Source organism: Scaptodrosophila lebanonensis, unplaced genomic scaffold, assembly GCF_003285725.1.
Source record: "Scaptodrosophila lebanonensis strain 11010-0011.00,11010-0021.00 unplaced genomic scaffold, SlebRS2 tig00000001-arrow-pilon, whole genome shotgun sequence".
NCBI classification, from domain to species: domain Eukaryota; kingdom Metazoa; phylum Arthropoda; class Insecta; order Diptera; family Drosophilidae; genus Scaptodrosophila; species Scaptodrosophila lebanonensis.
The window spans coordinates 16,369,485-16,385,630 of NW_022060529.1; the positions used below are offsets into that span (position 1 = coordinate 16,369,485).

At 42.6% G+C, this 16,146-nt stretch overlaps 6 protein-coding genes across 9 annotated transcripts; 3 read left to right on the forward strand and 3 right to left on the reverse strand.

Annotated features, from left to right (window-relative positions):
• Positions 1-101: 101 nt before the first annotated feature.
• LOC115633859 (Golgi apparatus protein 1) lies at positions 102-7,753 on the reverse strand. 2 transcript variants are annotated; one of them, XM_030531351.1, is made up of 7 exons: positions 6,744-7,753; positions 5,467-6,682; positions 5,204-5,412; positions 4,892-5,068; positions 4,398-4,766; positions 727-1,096; positions 102-656 (listed from the first exon to the last, which is right to left on the reverse strand). In XM_030531351.1, the coding sequence occupies exons 1-7, from the start codon at positions 7,470-7,472 to the stop codon at positions 382-384; spliced, it is 3,345 nt and encodes a 1,114-aa protein (XP_030387211.1). In that variant the 5' UTR covers positions 7,473-7,753; the 3' UTR covers positions 102-381. The 2 variants fall into 2 exon arrangements, with proteins under 2 accessions (XP_030387211.1, XP_030387210.1); XM_030531350.1 differs by having other exon boundaries at positions 4,880-5,068.
• LOC115633862 (cholinesterase 1) lies at positions 1,157-4,212 on the forward strand. Its single transcript, XM_030531354.1, has 5 exons — positions 1,157-1,516; positions 1,666-1,809; positions 2,355-3,012; positions 3,072-3,262; positions 3,322-4,212. The coding sequence occupies exons 1-5, from the start codon at positions 1,202-1,204 to the stop codon at positions 3,742-3,744; spliced, it is 1,731 nt and encodes a 576-aa protein (XP_030387214.1). The 5' UTR covers positions 1,157-1,201; the 3' UTR covers positions 3,745-4,212.
• A 122-nt stretch (positions 7,754-7,875) lies between the features above and the next one.
• Positions 7,876-10,416, forward strand: LOC115633863 (presenilin homolog). Of its 3 annotated transcripts, none has more exons than XM_030531358.1 (8): positions 7,876-8,226; positions 8,283-8,527; positions 8,585-8,794; positions 8,854-9,074; positions 9,138-9,236; positions 9,304-9,483; positions 9,777-9,944; positions 10,012-10,280. In XM_030531358.1, the coding sequence occupies exons 1-8, from the start codon at positions 8,077-8,079 to the stop codon at positions 10,278-10,280; spliced, it is 1,542 nt and encodes a 513-aa protein (XP_030387218.1). In that variant the 5' UTR covers positions 7,876-8,076. The 3 variants fall into 3 exon arrangements, with proteins under 3 accessions (XP_030387218.1, XP_030387217.1, XP_030387215.1); XM_030531357.1 differs by having other exon boundaries at positions 7,877-8,226; positions 9,304-9,534; XM_030531355.1 differs by having other exon boundaries at positions 7,879-8,226; positions 9,304-9,576; positions 10,012-10,416.
• Positions 10,367-11,443, reverse strand: LOC115633864 (39S ribosomal protein L15, mitochondrial). The gene is made up of 2 exons (XM_030531359.1): positions 11,237-11,443; positions 10,367-11,172 (listed from the first exon to the last, which is right to left on the reverse strand). Exons 1-2 carry the CDS (start codon positions 11,339-11,341, stop codon positions 10,414-10,416), a joined length of 864 nt encoding a protein of 287 aa, XP_030387219.1. The 5' UTR covers positions 11,342-11,443; the 3' UTR covers positions 10,367-10,413.
• Positions 11,444-11,513: 70 nt separating this feature from the next.
• LOC115625633 lies at positions 11,514-13,340 on the forward strand. The gene is made up of 4 exons (XM_030520765.1): positions 11,514-11,644; positions 11,714-12,311; positions 12,367-12,943; positions 13,008-13,340. Exons 1-4 carry the CDS (start codon positions 11,557-11,559, stop codon positions 13,209-13,211), a joined length of 1,467 nt encoding a protein of 488 aa, XP_030376625.1. The 5' UTR covers positions 11,514-11,556; the 3' UTR covers positions 13,212-13,340.
• Positions 13,212-15,503, reverse strand: LOC115625643 (4-hydroxyphenylpyruvate dioxygenase). The gene is made up of 5 exons (XM_030520774.1): positions 15,403-15,503; positions 14,661-14,687; positions 14,189-14,572; positions 13,478-14,131; positions 13,212-13,346 (listed from the first exon to the last, which is right to left on the reverse strand). Exons 1-5 carry the CDS (start codon positions 15,403-15,405, stop codon positions 13,272-13,274), a joined length of 1,143 nt encoding a protein of 380 aa, XP_030376634.1. The 5' UTR covers positions 15,406-15,503; the 3' UTR covers positions 13,212-13,271.
• Between the last annotated feature and the right edge of the window lie 643 nt (positions 15,504-16,146).

Genomic DNA, 16,146 nt, shown 5'->3' on the forward strand with positions numbered 1-16,146 from the left:
CGCGTATGGCAACACTGTCGAACAGTGTGTACACTATTAGGGCCACTATAAGGTTCTTCGATAGCCGTATAACGATACCGATTAATTAAAACGAACGTTAGTACAATTTATAAAAAACACAATTTATACAATTCAAAATACACTTTTTTGGTCTTACAAACGATTAAGCCACAGTTTGCTTATGAAAATAGCTGTACGCAATGGAAAACTCAATGAAAACATATACAAAAATATTATGTGCGGGATTTACATTGGAAAGGAAGCGCTATTCATTACTTTCATGCTAGCACAAAAATTAAGTCATTCATTCGTTTTATCATCAGTTTCTGACTACTATTTAGACTTTAAGCTACTACTCAGCTACTATTTACTCACTACAGTCTACTTATTCTTTAAGCTCATTGCACGTTTGGTGGCGCGTCCCAGAAAGATTCCCATGAAAAAGACCATGCCTGTCGCACTTATCAATATCACAAGGAAATACTTCCGCGAAGGTGATGTGACAACCTGTTGCACTAGCTGCTGCATGTCCTCAGGCGGCCCCAATGCACTGTCGGCATTGTTAAACATTTCAATGCGTTGCTGCAACTTCTGCCGACAGTCTTGATCGAGTGAATTCGGCGTTTCCCGCAATAGCATCCGTAGACATGTTAATTCTGTAAGAAAGAGGAGAGCAACAAGTTACAGTATTCTATGTTTGCGCCATAATCTTTACAAACTACTTACTGCGTCCACTTCCACTGTTAACTTTGGAGCAGTAGCGCAACAAATCCACCGTACACGCCGTCTCTAGTACGGGATCAACGTGAATATCTGCCTTGCCCTCTACAATTAGAGAGGCGACCTCCATCTGGCATTCGCGATTGATAAGCTGCTTCTGCAAAAAGGCTGTTTTGAGGCACTCTTCTACCTGTCCATGCTCATCGGCGTCCATGTGCATTTTGCATAGCTCCTGAATTTCTGATTTACAAAAATGCTGCAGCAACGGATTCAGTTTATAGTTCAACGCCTGCTCCTGCAATATTTTAATCATTTCCTTAGCGCACTGCTCATCCAATCGAGATTCCCGGAACTTCGCCTTCAAACATTTTATGACCTGCAAACAAAATAAATCGAGAGAGGAAAAGAGAGAACAAGAGAATATAGCAGGCTAATTAGTTACGATTATGTCAAACAATTGAAAGGGTTTTAAGCGATAACGATGTTCTGGTTCACATGTTTTGTATGTGTAACATCATTCGCTGTCGTTCAGTTTAGATCGATGCCTAGACGCGGCCTATACATGATTTTGGCACTTTGCGGCTGTTTGAGCGCAGTTCTGATCACCTGGATCGTCATTAGCAGCAGCGGCACCGCTGATGCTCAAACAACTGAGCCAACGATTACAGTTCATCTGGAGGGCGGTCAAGGTGCAGTTTTAGGCAATTATGATCGCACCTCGTGGACACAACAAAGTTTTATGCAATTTCGTGGCGTTCCCTATGCAGAGGCTCCCGTGAAAAAGCTGCGTTTTCGCGTGAGTAGTTGGGGGAAGGGTCGCACCACTTATTCTGTCTAACAACAGTTGGGCGTGTAGCGGTCCAATTAGCGCACACGACCAGCTGATAAGCGACTTTATGATATATAATAATATAATTGACGTGTTTCCACCCATCTGCCTAAAAGCCACCTGTTCCACGCTCACCCTGGTCAAATACATTCAACGGGCTGAACTATGGACGACGTTGCCCGGTAATCACTAACCTAGATCCACTAGCGTCGGATGCGCAATTGGAGGACTGTTTGAATTTGTGTATTTACACTAAAAATGTGAGTTGATAAACGCTTTCAGGCTAATTTCTATTAATTAGAAAGCCTTATTCTTTGAGTTCGACTTTGGGTTACCTTTCCGATTCCCACTAAATTGTCAAATTTCACGAGATGAGTTATATAATTTTGTATGTTCGTAGGAATTGATTTCGATCTATTAACGGAAAACAGATTTGGGAAATTTTCTTATGAACTATGCTTAAAGAAAAAAGCATATGAATTAAACTATTTATTCAAATTTTATAAGCAGTAAATTATTTTTAGGTCACCAATTTGGCGTATAACTTTCTTAAAGAGACTTTCCGAGGGATAGGTCTAGATTTAACTAAAATACTTTGCATACACCTTATTTTGGATGATGAAAAATATTGAAAAATTTCGCAACATCTCAACCCTTATCTGGTCACCCCCTGTGAGGTTTCGATAAAACAGATTTAGGAATCCATAAGTATACAATGTTTACAACGCGAAGAAATAGGATTTTCACTATACCTAGACTTCATATGCAGTTATTTTCGATAAGCATACCCTCTGTATTCCAACAGCTAACGGCTCGTCAGCCCGTCATGTTTTATGTCTACGGCGGGGGTTACTACAATGGCTCGTCATCCGATCATCCGCCTAACTACTTGCTTGAGCATGATGTGGTGCTAGTGGTTCCCCACTATAGAGTGGGAGCCCTGGGCTGGTTGACAAACTACAGCCAGCAATTGCCCGGAAATGCACCAATTGCCGATATTCTGTTGGCTCTGGAATGGGTGCAACAGCACATCCACGTATTTGGCGGTGATTCACAGCAGGTGACCATTTTTGGACAAAGTGCCGGTGCTGGTGTAACCAGCGCATTGCTGTTGAGCCCACGCACGGCTGATAATCGCCTCTTTCAACGTGCCATTGTGCAGTCGGGGTCAATTTTTGCAGGATGGGCCGTAACCAAAGATCCCAGTGCGCAAGCAATACGAATTTGCCAAGCACTGGGCTGCACCGATTGTGAAAGGAATGATAAGATATTGCTCTTGTGTATACTTGGAGCATCGGTACGTGATATACTGGAGGCTACCAAATCTGAATCCTTTTCCCCCGTTGTTGGTGATTTGCAGGACATTTTGCCACAAAATCCGAACGAACTTGTAAAGCAGTACAATAGAAAAGTTCCACTTATGACGGGTTTTACCCAACACGATGGATCATTTGTCTTGGCCAGTAAGTACTTATGATCAGCCAGCAGTAGAGCATGATAATAATAACCAGTTTTTTAACAGGCTACTATGATGGACTGGATGCCAAGGGCGTCAACATAAGCGATTTGAGTGTACGTCAGCTATCTGAAGGTTTAATAGCAATGGTCAACGATACGACCGGACTAACGGATCAGCTGCTTTATCGATTGCTATATACTCCCTTTTTACTACAAAGTCAGGCCCATAAGGAAGCTATACCCTCATACTTCGATGTTGGTCTATTTTTACGGTTTTTGATCAAACGATTTTGATCATCTATTGTTTATTTTAGCTCACCTCCGACATCTTTATGAAATCGCCCGTCATAAGTCTGGCGACCAAACTGCATGTCAGGCAACCGGACGCACCCATCTATGTCTACAGTTTTGAATACGAGGGCGCTTACACGCGTTTCGGCTATGAGTTTGGAAATGATCAGTATCCGTTCAACGGTGGCGTTCATCATTCGAATGATAACATATATCTCTTCGCTACGCATCCTCTGGAGGGTGAGGATACACGTATGGCACAGCAAATGGCTAAGATTTGGACTTCATTTGCACGTACCGGTGTACCCCAGGATTTAAATGCTTTAACCAGCACGAGCGGACCTTATAACTGGCTAGGACTTAACGTCGAAGTCGGAGCAGATATATTAGAAACGCTAACGGCCACCATTGATGATCCCAACAATTGGAGACTTGTGCGTACATAATAAGAGCCGTAAGCGAAGGGACGTGGTAACAGCGCTATTAATATTGGATAGATCCACTTTTTGTTTTAATATTAGAATATTAAAAATGCACGAAGTCTTCTGAGGAAGAGTGTCCAGATAAGCATAAATTCTGTGAAAGCCTTATTTGAATCTACAAGAATCTAAATATATATGCAATACCTGTTAAATATAATAATAATAAATGATAATACAAACATAGTAATACACTTATTATTTAAATTTTTCAACAATTTGTCTGGATGTTGAGAAAGAATTTAACGTAAATTTGTTGTAAAAAGTACAAATCTTTTGAAGCTTTCTATAATACTAGTATTAATAATTCTTGGATGCGCCTAGAAATTGTCATTGTTGCTGAAATCTGTTATCAATTTTCTGTTGGATAAAAAAATTAATTTAAATAATCTATAATTTGCTTGGAAAAAGTTATTAAATTTTGTTTCATTTGAATTGTGATCTTTGTTTTTATAAATATTTTACTGTTCCTTTATACAAGTACTTGCATATGGCGATACTTTCTTTGGTGGCCTAATTTTCATATTTCCCGACTTCGTAAATTCTCTTTGAACTCTTAACGAACATCGCGGTAATTTTGTATGGATTAGATAGCCCTTGAGATATTCCCCATAGCTTACCTTCCCGTTGAGCTCCTCGTTTGGCTGCGCCGTGGCCACAATATTCGAGCAGTAGCGATCAATATTCTTGCCACAGGCACTCTGCAGCGTTGGATTAAAGCGGAAATCCGTGTTCTGTTCTATCATACGATTGACCACCACCAAATGGCAACGCGGATCAAATTGTGGATCATCCTTGTACGTTTTTAGACAGCTCAATAGTTTGACAGAGTCGGTGTCTGGACAAAATTTGTATGTCATTTCTTTACAGGTGTTAATCAGTGTATAATCGGTTTCACTGTCTGCTAGCTCGGATTTCTTCACCATGAAGATGGCGTGATGGCAATCCATACCCAGACGTGGTGTCTGTTGCATCAAGCACTCGAGAGCCTGTTTATAGAAATTTAAAACGACTTGTAAAAAGAAGAGCTAACTAAAGGTAGAATATAAAATAATGGAAAGTGGTTGTGTTAAGAGTGTTAAGTGAGAGATGGGCGACTTGCATTTTTATTCACCTGACCGGGACCCTTTTTATCGGAGCAGAAGTTCTCTAACTCGCGTTTGCAGGCCTTGCCAAGCTTGGGATCGAGCACAATACTCTCACGTTGTTGATATAGCTGAGACTTGACCTGTTGTCGGCACTCCTTGGGTATTTGGTGTCGCTTTCCACGTATTGTATCATTGCGCATCACCTTTCAAATGAAAATAAACATTTTCAAATGTGATACAATTTACATTAACTGAAGAAAAGTATTAAGTTTCTTACGAACTTTCGCGGATAATTCAGTTCATTTGAATAAATGACTTTTAATAAGACTATTACTGACCTCACTGAGACAAGCAACGACCTCGTTCTTGGTGGCGCTGGCAGCGCAAAATCGAGTCACATATGGTCGACAGGCCTCCTTGAATTTGTAGGTAAAATGATAGCTTTTCAGCGAAATGATTTGAAAGTGTTCGATGGCGGCGTGGCAATGAAGGTCCTGACGTAGATCAGCATCATTTTTATGGGCCACCAGACAGTCCATCATTTCTCCTACATAAATCGACAACAATTAGTTCTGATAAGCATAAAGAGCTGTAAGCCTACCTTTGTCTTTGCCACTCTTGAGGATATCTGAACAGTGCTGTTGCATTGCCTGACCACAAACTGCCATTATAACCGGATTGAGCTCTATGTTTCCTGCTTCTTCTTCAGTAAATTTTGTAACTGCTGCCTTGCAGTCAGGCGTTAGTTCCTCCAGTTTGTTTTGTAGACACTCCATCTCGGCACCCTTTTCAGTGCGATCGGCACAGAAAAGCGACAAATCCGAGAGACAGGCGTCCTCTACCTCGGGCATAAGATCCACAGATATTGCGCGCTGTCTCATCACACGTTTCACCTCCTTGAAGCAATCCTTGCGCAGCGTTTGTTGATCGTCCTCATTGTAAGCCATTCGATGCAAGCAGGGCAGTATCATAGGTCCTCGCTCGGGATCCATTTGGGGATCCTGTGAATCATCCCAGTGGCGCTTGGCACGACAATATTTGATGGCATCATCCTTGCAATGCTTATACAACTGTGGATCTAATTTAAAGTCTCGCGCCACAAAGTACTCGATTAGAAGCAGCGCCTGCTCGCACTCGGGCAACATCATTTGCGAACCTATGTGTTCCAGCAGGCAGCTCATGACACGCGCCTCGCCGCCTTCAACATCTTTGCAGGCCACATCCACCACTGGTTTGCAAGCGCGTCTTAGCACAGGATCAACTCGCCAGTCCTCCCCAGCATCACTGACCTTAATAAGCATTTCCAGGCCGCGTTGGCACTGGGCTGTTACACGTCGTTGGGGCCGTCGAGCACGTACATGATCCATCAGACAGTGTATAATTTCCCCGCCAGTGCTAGTGAAACCATTTACCAACTGTGCTTTATGCTCCTCGGGACAAAATTTGGGTATGTCATCGGCGCAATCGCTAAGCAGCTCTGGTGATAGCTGATAGTCAGTCAAAAGCATGCGACGATGATCGCTTATCTCCACCAGGCATTCAGGCGCCAACGTGACCTTTGTGCCATTCTTGGCCACTGACTCCAGGCACAACAAAATTTGCGCTAGTCGCACCTGTTTGTCTTCAGAGACGCCACGGCGGCAATGGTGGAGCTTGATGTCCTCTTTGCACGCCTTGGCCAGGCCATGCGACACACGATAGTCTCGACCCATTTGCTGATCACGTTGAGCTATCTTTGAGGCACAGTTTTTAGTGAGCTTTGGATCGTTCTTGTGCTTGACCAGACACTTGTAAGCACCGGCCGTTCCAATGTGTTCCTATTGTTAGGGGAAAACATAAAGTTAGTAATAAGCATGCTGTTACTGCCAAATATCAAACCTTTGGACAAAGTGCCGACAAATCCGCAGCACATGTGTGGAACAGCTCTAACATGCCGCGCTGTTGCTCAATGACATTGATGGCAATTTTGCAAGGACCCTCGATTGGCGTTTTGGTTGCTGCAGCCTGTAAACACTGCACTGTGGACAGCTGGGATAGAGCGGATGGCAAATGCTCCACATTCATGCGTCCGCAATGCAATTGCTCCACTACATCGCTACAAACGTTATAGAAATCAACGACATCGGCATGTTCTGGCACCAGCGATGCGTGTGCCCGCCTCAGTGCTTGTTGGCAGCCACTGCTCGAAGGCATCAGTATGCGCTTGTCTTCGAGGCAGCTCCACACGTCGACAGCATTCATACAGCTCAACAAGTTGGTCTGCTCCTCAGGGCAGTAGGAGGGTAGCAGAACCTGTTGCACCCAACTGTCGCTCTGCAGCTGGCGCTGTTGCAGCCATAGTGCGTGTTGGCAGCCATCGGGCAACGCCTCTAACTGACTGGAGCTGAAGCTGGTCGCGCATTCCAGCATTGCAAGATTGTCCGTGGTCTTCTGATGCGTGCAGTACTTGCGCAGATCCTGGCAGTCCGGCAGATCGATAAGAGTGTGTTGTTCTTTTGCGTGGCCATTGTCCACGTCAACGGCAGCACGTCTATGGCGCTGAATGTCACTGCCAGCAAGCGAATTGCCGGCTAACAGTGCGCATATCAGCAAACACTCGTATTGCATTTTTGTGCTCTATAGTTGTTTGTTATTGGGCTCAGCTTCGCTTTCTGGTCATTTAAACGTAGACTGCTTGCGTAAGCTATTAATAAGTCTGCTATAGTTAATTCTGCTTGACGCGATCCGACGCGCTTTGTCTATAAAAATTGTTCGTCAAGTGCAACAAACAGTAAAGTACTAACGACCCGCTAGAAAATAAAGTGCAATAAATTGGCTGCCACTCTCGAAGCCACCGTAACTGCAACCGGTTCAAATTTAACTGATACGATTTTTTAAATCAAATCGAATAAAAATACGCTTATGTATATACTTATTCACATCAATTCGAATTTCAATTTCAGCATTTGATTAAATTGTGCACGGGGTGAGGGCGAAATGTTGTTGTTGCGCGCATGTCAGGGATGGGTGGACACTCATACTGATTAATATTGGCTTATCGATAACTTAAACTTGAAAGTATGTGCCATCACTGCCAATGAGTCGCTCGCTAAAACACAAGAAATTTCACTGACGAAAATACTATCATTTGCAAATATTTGCAACAAATTTATTAACTACGGCATCAAAGTGGTCCTCGAACGCTGAGGAGGCGAACGAACGCACACCGCTAATGGACGCACACGTCAATGCCACGTCCTCGTCGGGCGGCGCTGGCATTGCTGATGGTCTGAGCGGCGCAGCATCGCGTTTGGAACGTCGTCCAAAGCAACAACAACCCCGTAGCAATTATGGCTCCAACAATGTGGATCAGGCTGATGGCGTAAGTGGAAACAGAAAATATTGCGTTTGTGAAAATTTAACGCTTTCTTCTTGCAGGCCATTCTGGCCGTGCCCAATGTGGTAATACGACCAAGTGGCAGCGGTAGCGGTGGCGGAGGAAGACCACGATTAAGCGGTGGTGGTGCAGGTGGCCCACCCGATGCACAAGCCGAAGAGGAGCAGGGTTTGAAATATGGCGCTCAGCACGTCATTAAACTATTTGTGCCCGTTTCCCTATGTATGTTGGTGGTGGTCACCACCATCAATTCCATTAGCTTTTACAACAGCACCGATGTTTACCTGTAGGTTTTTGAGCAATCTCTAATGTCTAGATTCTATTCAAAAATTAATGCTTACAGTCTTTACACGCCCTTTCATGAACTTTCGCCCGAGCCGAGTGTTAAGTTTTGGAATGCTCTGGCCAACTCTCTCATTCTTATGAGCGTGGTTGTTGTCATGACCATACTATTGATTGTATTATACAAGAAGCGCTGCTATCGCGTGATTCATGGCTGGCTTATACTCTCCTCCTTCATGCTGCTCTTCATCTTCACGTATTTGTATTTGGAGTAAGTTTATTATGTGATGTACCGTCTGAGAGCACTTATTGATGTTGTTTTTCTTAAAGGGAACTGCTGCGTGCCTATAACATACCAATGGACTATCCCACAGCTTTATTCATAATGTGGAACTTTGGAGTAGCCGGCATGATGGCTATTCACTGGCAGGCACCACTGCGTCTGCAGCAAGGCTATCTGATATTTGTGGCTGCGCTCATGGCGCTCGTCTTCATTAAGTATCTGCCAGAATGGACTGCGTGGGCGGTTTTAGCCGCTATCTCCATATGGGGTACATTTTAAAATTGATTCGTTGAGTTTGTGTTGTATTCACAAGGCTTACTGATTGTTGCAGATCTCATCGCTGTACTTTCACCTCGTGGACCGCTTCGCATACTTGTAGAAACTGCTCAGGAGCGGAATGAACAAATCTTTCCTGCTTTGATCTATTCCTGTAAGATGAACTTTCTAATCTAATGGTTAGGTTATCCTCATCTCATTTTGTTCTTCAACTTTTGCAGCAACTGTGATCTATACTTACATGGGCACACATTATACGCCTCAACAGTCTCAGCCAACAGGCATCTCCTCACCCTCATCCAGCAATTCAACAACCACAACACGAGCCACTCAAAACTCGCTGGCTTCGCCAGAAGTGGCGCCGGCAGGCAACAATTCGAGAGCTAGCAGCTCACGCTCAGGTAACACCCGCTCCACTCTCACCCAGGATACTCAGGCATCGGCGGCTGAAGGTATGCCACTTGTGACTTTTAAAACACATTTGCGTGGAAACGGTACATATGCACTTTTTTATTTGACTATTTTTTTTTGTGTCAAATCTTGTCTGCTTTTTGGCTTGTATTTTTTTTCATAATTGTTGGTTGTGTCGTATGGTGTAAGCGCTCTTTCTCGTAGCTACAATACATTACTAATTGCCTCTAAATGGCAGTTGAAATTGTATGATAATTAACACTTTATATTCATTTGATTGTAGCGGAGGCAGCTGGATTTACAGAAGAGTGGTCTGCAAATCTAAATGAACGGATAGCTCGTCGTCAAATCGAAGTGCAAGCAAGTAACAGCGGAAACTCGCGAAGATCTAATGAATATCGCACAGTTACCACGCCCCATGAAGGCGCTCAACAAGAGGGACAGGAGGAACGTAAGTTTGTGAAGCAAATGGAACATTTACATGTTCTGCATGTTTACGCTTTCTTCCTCACATATAGGCGGAATCAAACTGGGTCTAGGCGATTTCATCTTCTACTCTGTCCTGGTGGGCAAAGCCTCAAGTTACGGTGATTGGACTACTACTATTGCCTGCTTTGTGGCAATACTCATTGGCCTCTGTCTGACGCTTCTGCTCTTAGCAATTTGGCGTAAGGCTCTGCCAGCGCTGCCCATATCCATCACATTTGGCTTAATATTTTGTTTTGCAACAAGCGCCGTGGTCAAACCATTTATGGAGAATCTTTCGGCCAAGCAAGTGTTTATATAAAAGACAAAGAATTTAAGAGACAAATAATCCACTTATGTAGTATTATGTGTAACCTGTATACATTAACATTCAATTCGCCCCAAATGCTGAGTCTTTTATAAATCAGATATTTATTTAACAAATACGCAAAACCCTACGTTTCTTTTGGTTTGACAATGACTTTATCGACAAGATTGATTAACCAGCCTGGCTCCAAACCGTAAAATAACTGCCGCCCATCTTTGGCTGCCGTTAGCATCTCGTATTGGGGATCTTCCTCAATCCGTGGCAGCTCATAGCCATATTTTTGAGCCAGCACTAAACGCTCCTTGCTTATTTCTTCCGGATTCGCCAAATAACCGCGATTTTTGGCATCTGTGTAGTATGCGACGGCATCCTGGGGTGGTAACATGCGCTTCGGTATTGGCACGCCCTTCTGGAAAAACTTTTTCGGGTTGGCCAGTATATGGAGACAACGGGGATCGTAGTACGCTGTGCGTATAACACCACCATTGCGCTCAACGGCTGCTATGACCGCCTCACTTGCATGCTGCACCTCTATATTGATCTTAGCCTTGAAATTATCCAAGCCATGGTCGGTTAGCTGGAAGCCATATTCTAGCTCGGCTGGTTTAAGTGTCAGCAGTCCCGAATTGCAGATCGTTGCAATGTCAATAGGCTGGCTAATGTCTATACGATTCGTGTCTATTAACACCTGCAGTTGCAACAACGATAATGGAGGATACTGTCGACGGAGATGGTGTCCTTTATAGTAGGGCTCGTACGGAAAGCGTAAGTAGAAGGGCTGGTTCCCTGTCTCGTAACCCAAACGCATAAAATTCTGACGCTGTCCAGATCCTTTATTGCCGGCGCCGTGCTTGTCGCCACCGTGTTGTGCACGACCACGTTTGTCCTGCAAAATAAAAATTTTTGTTCATAATTGTCGTAACTGGACTATTATTTAACACTTTTCTCACATTCTGTTTTGAATTGGGGTTCGGACGCAAATTACCAATTTGCACGCGTGGCAGTGTCCGAAGCAGTTTTAGGGCTTTGTCCGAAGATTCACGTAGGTTTGCCATACTGAATACCTTATTATTTAACTTTTTCGCTTACACGATGTTTTGGGCTAGCGATGGTATTCACCGGTCTTATTGATAACTAGCTAGCGCCATCAGCTGTTTGTGGCCTTGCCACCCTATAGTAGTAGGAGCTAGCCTCAAAAGGCGCGTTTTTCAACACTGCACCTACTATACAGGCAACTTCAATATTTATTAAATGAGTTAACACAGTTAAAATGACTTGTGACAAATGTAAAGGAGACGGAGAATCCATATTAATATGCGTGGAATCGGCTTTGGAAATACTACGGACCCACTTTCAGAGTAAGCTTCCAGTTAGGCAGTTTTATGAATGCAATTTAATGCGTCTCTTCATATCTTTTACGGTTGCAGTGCAGCTAAGCTTGTCCTTGGAGCAAACTACTTTAATCAGATCGCTTAAGCAACGCAATGATAAGCTCAATGACGCAATTACGCTGTTACAGCAGCGTTCGACTGAAGTTCATTTGGACAAGCGAAGAAAATTGGGTGGCTCCCCGAAGAAATTGGATAGCCCAAAACTGAGCGAATCTATTTCGCCACTGGGACAAACACAAGACTCTTTAAACATGAACATTGCGCTTACGACGCAAAACGATGAGGACGACGAGGATGAGATCATAGGAGAGTCGGAACGACTGCCAACTGGCAGTCCTTGCCGCAAGCTTCATTCCGTGCGTCGCAAACTGCTTAAGCGCGAAAGTGAAAATATGCAACCATCGGACGCAAACTTGACCACAAGCTGGCTGGGCAAAACTCCAAAAGCTCAGAGGCCATTATTATTCACAAAAACAGCTAAAAACAGTCAGCCGCAGGCAACCAAGTTAAAGCAAATGCGTTTGGAATTCAACCGAAGCAGGTGCGATAAAGAACAGGACGTTGTAGAGGCCAGTCCCAGTTGGTACGCTAAATCTCTAAAGCAAGCGAAGGAGTCGCGTTCATTTCTACATAGGTAAAGCATCAAAGTGTTTCTTTCCTTATCCACAACGTTGATTCCCGATTTGCAGGACCAACAAGAATGTCAGCACGTCAACATCAGAAGACCGCAAAAAGCCAATAAGCAGTGAGCCAACTTTTGACAGTGATGACGAGCTCTTCTTCGATTTTAACTCACCCGAAAAGCAAGGAGTGTCAGAGGCGCCACTTCCGGCAAACGATACGCTACAAATTCCTTCGTCAAATACCTCCAGCGTAGTCCTTTTGACGCCTGCTACGCAAGATATAATATTCGTAGATGACAGCTCAGATGACGGTAGACAGTTGAACACCTTAGACATGATTGATTCAGTGACGCAGTTGAAAGTGCACGAAGCTAAACGGATCGATATGCAGAAACAACAATGTCAGAAAAGGAATGTTAGTGTCAATAGAATTGAAGAGCAAGTAACCCCACCTCGCATTAAGGAGGAGCCACAAACGTGTAATGACATGGGCAATGAGACTACAAAATTGCCTGAAGATATTGAGAATCTATTAGATGGGGAGGAAGAAGATACGCTGGAAGAATTTCCCCGACCCATAGCTATCAAGCGCGAGTTGACCTTAAAAGAACGCTACAATATAGACTGTGCACAGTGCGAAAAGGTAATTTAGCTTTGTACTTGATTTTTTTCACTTCATCTTAATTTTTAATTAAATTTTTCCATAGTTTCTGAACATAATGTGCGCAAAACTAACAGAGCAGGAAATAAAGAATCATTTGAAAAACTGCACGCACCGCATTGAGCGAGCAATGAGACCGGAATCACCAGAAGGATTTTGGAATCCCCTTATGGTATCCTTTTCTGCCAACGATCCACGCAATGAAGTGATAATAGACAATCGATTTGCTGGTAAAAGACGACAGCAGTGATTTAATCGTAAGAGGCCTTTTGTAATTACATTGCATTTATTATACATTAAGTATTAAAATTTATAAATTTCCACGCTTTGCCTGCTCAATTTCTATGGCTGTGAAGAGCGACTTGAAGTTGCCGGCGCCAAAACCCTGTAAAAGGAACAGATATTTTCTTAGACTGTGCCATAAACTCTTTATATCAGCAGTAAAATTTGTCTAACTTTGTTAATTATAGAAATGGGTGTCCTAGCTAGACAAATTTGACTGCGATTCAAACATACATTGTGATTGTAGCGCTGTATAACCTCCAGGAATAATGTCGGCCTATCTTGGCAGTTCTTGGTGAAGATCTGCAATAAATATCCGTTCTCATCGAAATCAATAAGTATATTCAGCTTCTTTAGTATGGCCATATCTTCCTTGATTTTGGTGCGACTGTTCGACAACTGCTCTTCAAGTATTTCGTAATATGAAGCGGGTATGGTCAGAAATTCAGTGCCGCGAGCTCGCAGATTTGAAACAGCAGCTATAATATCATCCGTATTGAGAGCAATGTGCTGTACGCCAGCACCTCCGTAATATTCGACATACTCCTGTATCTGAGACTTCTTTTTCCCATTTGCCGGCTCATTAATGGGCATCTTCACCGTCTCCTCATAGTTCGCCATTACAATGGAGCGTAGGGCCGAGTACTCGGTGTGGATTTGTGAATCATCCACGGACCAGAAACGATGGAATTGCAAAATACGTTCATACCAAGCGGCTACGCTTTCCATTTCTAAGTCGGGCTGATTGCCAACGACATGATCGATAAAGTTTAATTTTGTATCGGGCAAATGCTGGAGCAGCACATCCGGCTGAGCACGTTGGAATCCCGGCAGAAAATCTCCAGTATAGCCGCTACGTTCCACGAACGTGTGCGTCGTGTCTCCGTACTATCCGGAAATATATTATATTTAATCTTAATCAATCTATATATGGGTATAACTTACCGTCTTGATGGTGGCAAAGCGCACAAAGCCATGCTGGTCGCGCTCCTCCCATATGTCGCGCACCACCTCAGCACCGCGTTCCACAGCTAGAGTAAAGATTGCATCCAAATCCTCCACTTCGAAGGCAACGTCCTTGACGCCATCACCATGTCGCATCAGGTGGCTTCCATGCTGCTCATCATCGGTGGTGTAGGCCGAGACAAACACGAAGACGATCTTGTTTTGACGCACTGCATGCTTCGCATACCGTCGTTCTCCTGTCTCTAATCCTTGGTAGCCAAGTGGTTCGAAACCCAAGCGTGTCGTATAGTAGCTGGCCGCCTGTTTGGCGTTACCAACGTAGAAAGTCAGATGATCAAAGCTTAAAAATTTGCCGGCTTCAGGCTACAAGTGTGAGCAAAAATACATGTATATAAAGAATTTAATTAGTCCTCTTAAATACAAGTATGTGTGTTGATCCTTTTAGACTTACTTTGGTTCCTTTGTCAGTGTAGCTGGTCTGTGAAAAATGAGAGAATAAGAAAAACGCGGTTTAAAAACCAAATTCTTCGCTAAAATGTTCATCAAGGAGATCAACAAGAGTTTTTGTTGATTACTTTTTTGTTTAATAGGAAAATTTGTATATTAAATTTGTATATTTGTATATTATTCATAACATTTCTTCTAAAAAATATATTATTTATAGTTTAGTTGGGTGTAGGTGTGTTTCCTTCATATTCAAATTTACTTTTATAAGATCTAAACATTTATATCCTGACTTTATCTGAGGACAACTTGGTAACCTTTTTATTGTGGGTCGAAAACGTTTAAAGAACAACACAAACATTTAACTTTAAAACAGAATTATTTGTTTTCATGTTTTAATAGTTTTGATCAAATTTTATTCATAAAGGTTGATGTTGAAGATGCATTGTGTTTGAGTTTGAAATTAATTCCAGTGTTTTTAAAGCGCGCATTAAAAGTTAAGTTATTTAGAACTCGCCCTGTGTTTTTGAAACATCTTTATTTATAATTGTTTTTAGATATTATAGAGATATTATAGGGTTTTACTACATTTTTTGTTCAACATATCATGCAGTAGAACTTTTTTTTAATTTATGCATGATTAAAAACATTCCAAGAGGATTTAGGAATATCCTAATCGCTTTAGAAATACGCTTTTTATTTTATTTCTCAGATTGCACTTTTCCTTCATATGTATCTTTCTTTATTACCATTATCACACAAACTCAAGTTAGACAAAATGTTCCCTTCACACGCGTTATTTTTTATAATTCAGCGACGATTCGTTGATCTTACACGATCTCAATGTAGACTATGGCCATCTCAAGCCAAGCGAGACGCTTTATATAGGCTGCTGGTAGCTGATCCTGAAAGCTAATTTAAATATACTCGAATGCCAAACTAGTATTTTGTTTATTTCAAATGCGCGCTGCTTCTGATCTGTTTATATGTATCTATTCATTAGGAGTGTGGCTGTTGTTCTTGTTATGATATTTAAATATGCAGCACTTTATTTCGCAATATTGTTTACCTGGAACAGGTGGCTTTGCCTTTTAATTTATGCAAGTTGTGTGCCACCCCAGTAATTAAGTGTGCTCACACGTTTTCATGGACTGCAGTTTGTTGACATGTCAGTGGGCCTGGCCAAAAACACCTGACTTTGCTCTCCTTATCGGTGTTTGAAAACCATTATCCATATCAAATAAAAGAGTGCCTCATTATGCGTGCCCGAAAATGTTTATGATTCTATAGCATTTTAATATTCATGAACTAGGCTTAAAATTAGCTCTGTAGTTACCCAAACGTTGCCGGTTGCCAAGTTCTGATGCTTCAGTTTCGTTGATAACAGATCTGAGCGCGTGACAAAGAAAGCCAGCACGATCACGCACGGTAATGAATGCAATACATACTATATTTTTACAATCAAGAAAATCTCTCAATTTAAAAATATTTTT

Excerpts from the sequence above, each read along its gene's own strand:
- LOC115633863 (XM_030531355.1), top strand. The coding sequence starts at position 8,077 with ATGGACGCACACGTCAATGCCACGTCCTCGTCGGGCGGCGCTGGCATT. Across the intron at positions 8,528-8,584 it reads AACAGCACCGATGTTTACCT|TCTTTACACGCCCTTTCATG; the intron begins GTAGGTTTTTGA and ends TAATGCTTACAG. Across the intron at positions 9,075-9,137 it reads AGCCGCTATCTCCATATGGG|ATCTCATCGCTGTACTTTCA; the intron begins GTACATTTTAAA and ends TGATTGTTGCAG.
- LOC115625633 (XM_030520765.1), top strand. The coding sequence starts at position 11,557 with ATGACTTGTGACAAATGTAAAGGAGACGGAGAATCCATATTAATATGC. Across the intron at positions 11,645-11,713 it reads ACTACGGACCCACTTTCAGA|TGCAGCTAAGCTTGTCCTTG; the intron begins GTAAGCTTCCAG and ends TTACGGTTGCAG. Across the intron at positions 12,944-13,007 it reads ACTGTGCACAGTGCGAAAAG|TTTCTGAACATAATGTGCGC; the intron begins GTAATTTAGCTT and ends ATTTTTCCATAG.
- LOC115625643 (XM_030520774.1), bottom strand. Across the intron at positions 14,132-14,188 it reads GCTTTGCCACCATCAAGACG|TACGGAGACACGACGCACAC; the intron begins GTAAGTTATACC and ends ATTTCCGGATAG. Across the intron at positions 13,347-13,477 it reads TACAGCGCTACAATCACAAT|GGTTTTGGCGCCGGCAACTT; the intron begins GTATGTTTGAAT and ends TTCCTTTTACAG.
- LOC115633864 (XM_030531359.1), bottom strand. The coding sequence starts at position 11,341 with ATGGCAAACCTACGTGAATCTTCGGACAAAGCCCTAAAACTGCTTCGG. Across the intron at positions 11,173-11,236 it reads ACCCCAATTCAAAACAGAAT|GACAAACGTGGTCGTGCACA; the intron begins GTGAGAAAAGTG and ends TTTATTTTGCAG.
- LOC115633862 (XM_030531354.1), top strand. The coding sequence starts at position 1,202 with ATGTTCTGGTTCACATGTTTTGTATGTGTAACATCATTCGCTGTCGTT. Across the intron at positions 1,517-1,665 it reads TGAAAAAGCTGCGTTTTCGC|CCACCTGTTCCACGCTCACC; the intron begins GTGAGTAGTTGG and ends TCTGCCTAAAAG. Across the intron at positions 3,263-3,321 it reads CTATACCCTCATACTTCGAT|CTCACCTCCGACATCTTTAT; the intron begins GTTGGTCTATTT and ends TGTTTATTTTAG.
- LOC115633859 (XM_030531350.1), bottom strand. The coding sequence starts at position 7,472 with ATGCAATACGAGTGTTTGCTGATATGCGCACTGTTAGCCGGCAATTCG. Across the intron at positions 6,683-6,743 it reads TGTCGGCACTTTGTCCAAAG|GAACACATTGGAACGGCCGG; the intron begins GTTTGATATTTG and ends CCCTAACAATAG. Across the intron at positions 657-726 it reads TAACAGTGGAAGTGGACGCA|AATTAACATGTCTACGGATG; the intron begins GTAAGTAGTTTG and ends TCTTTCTTACAG.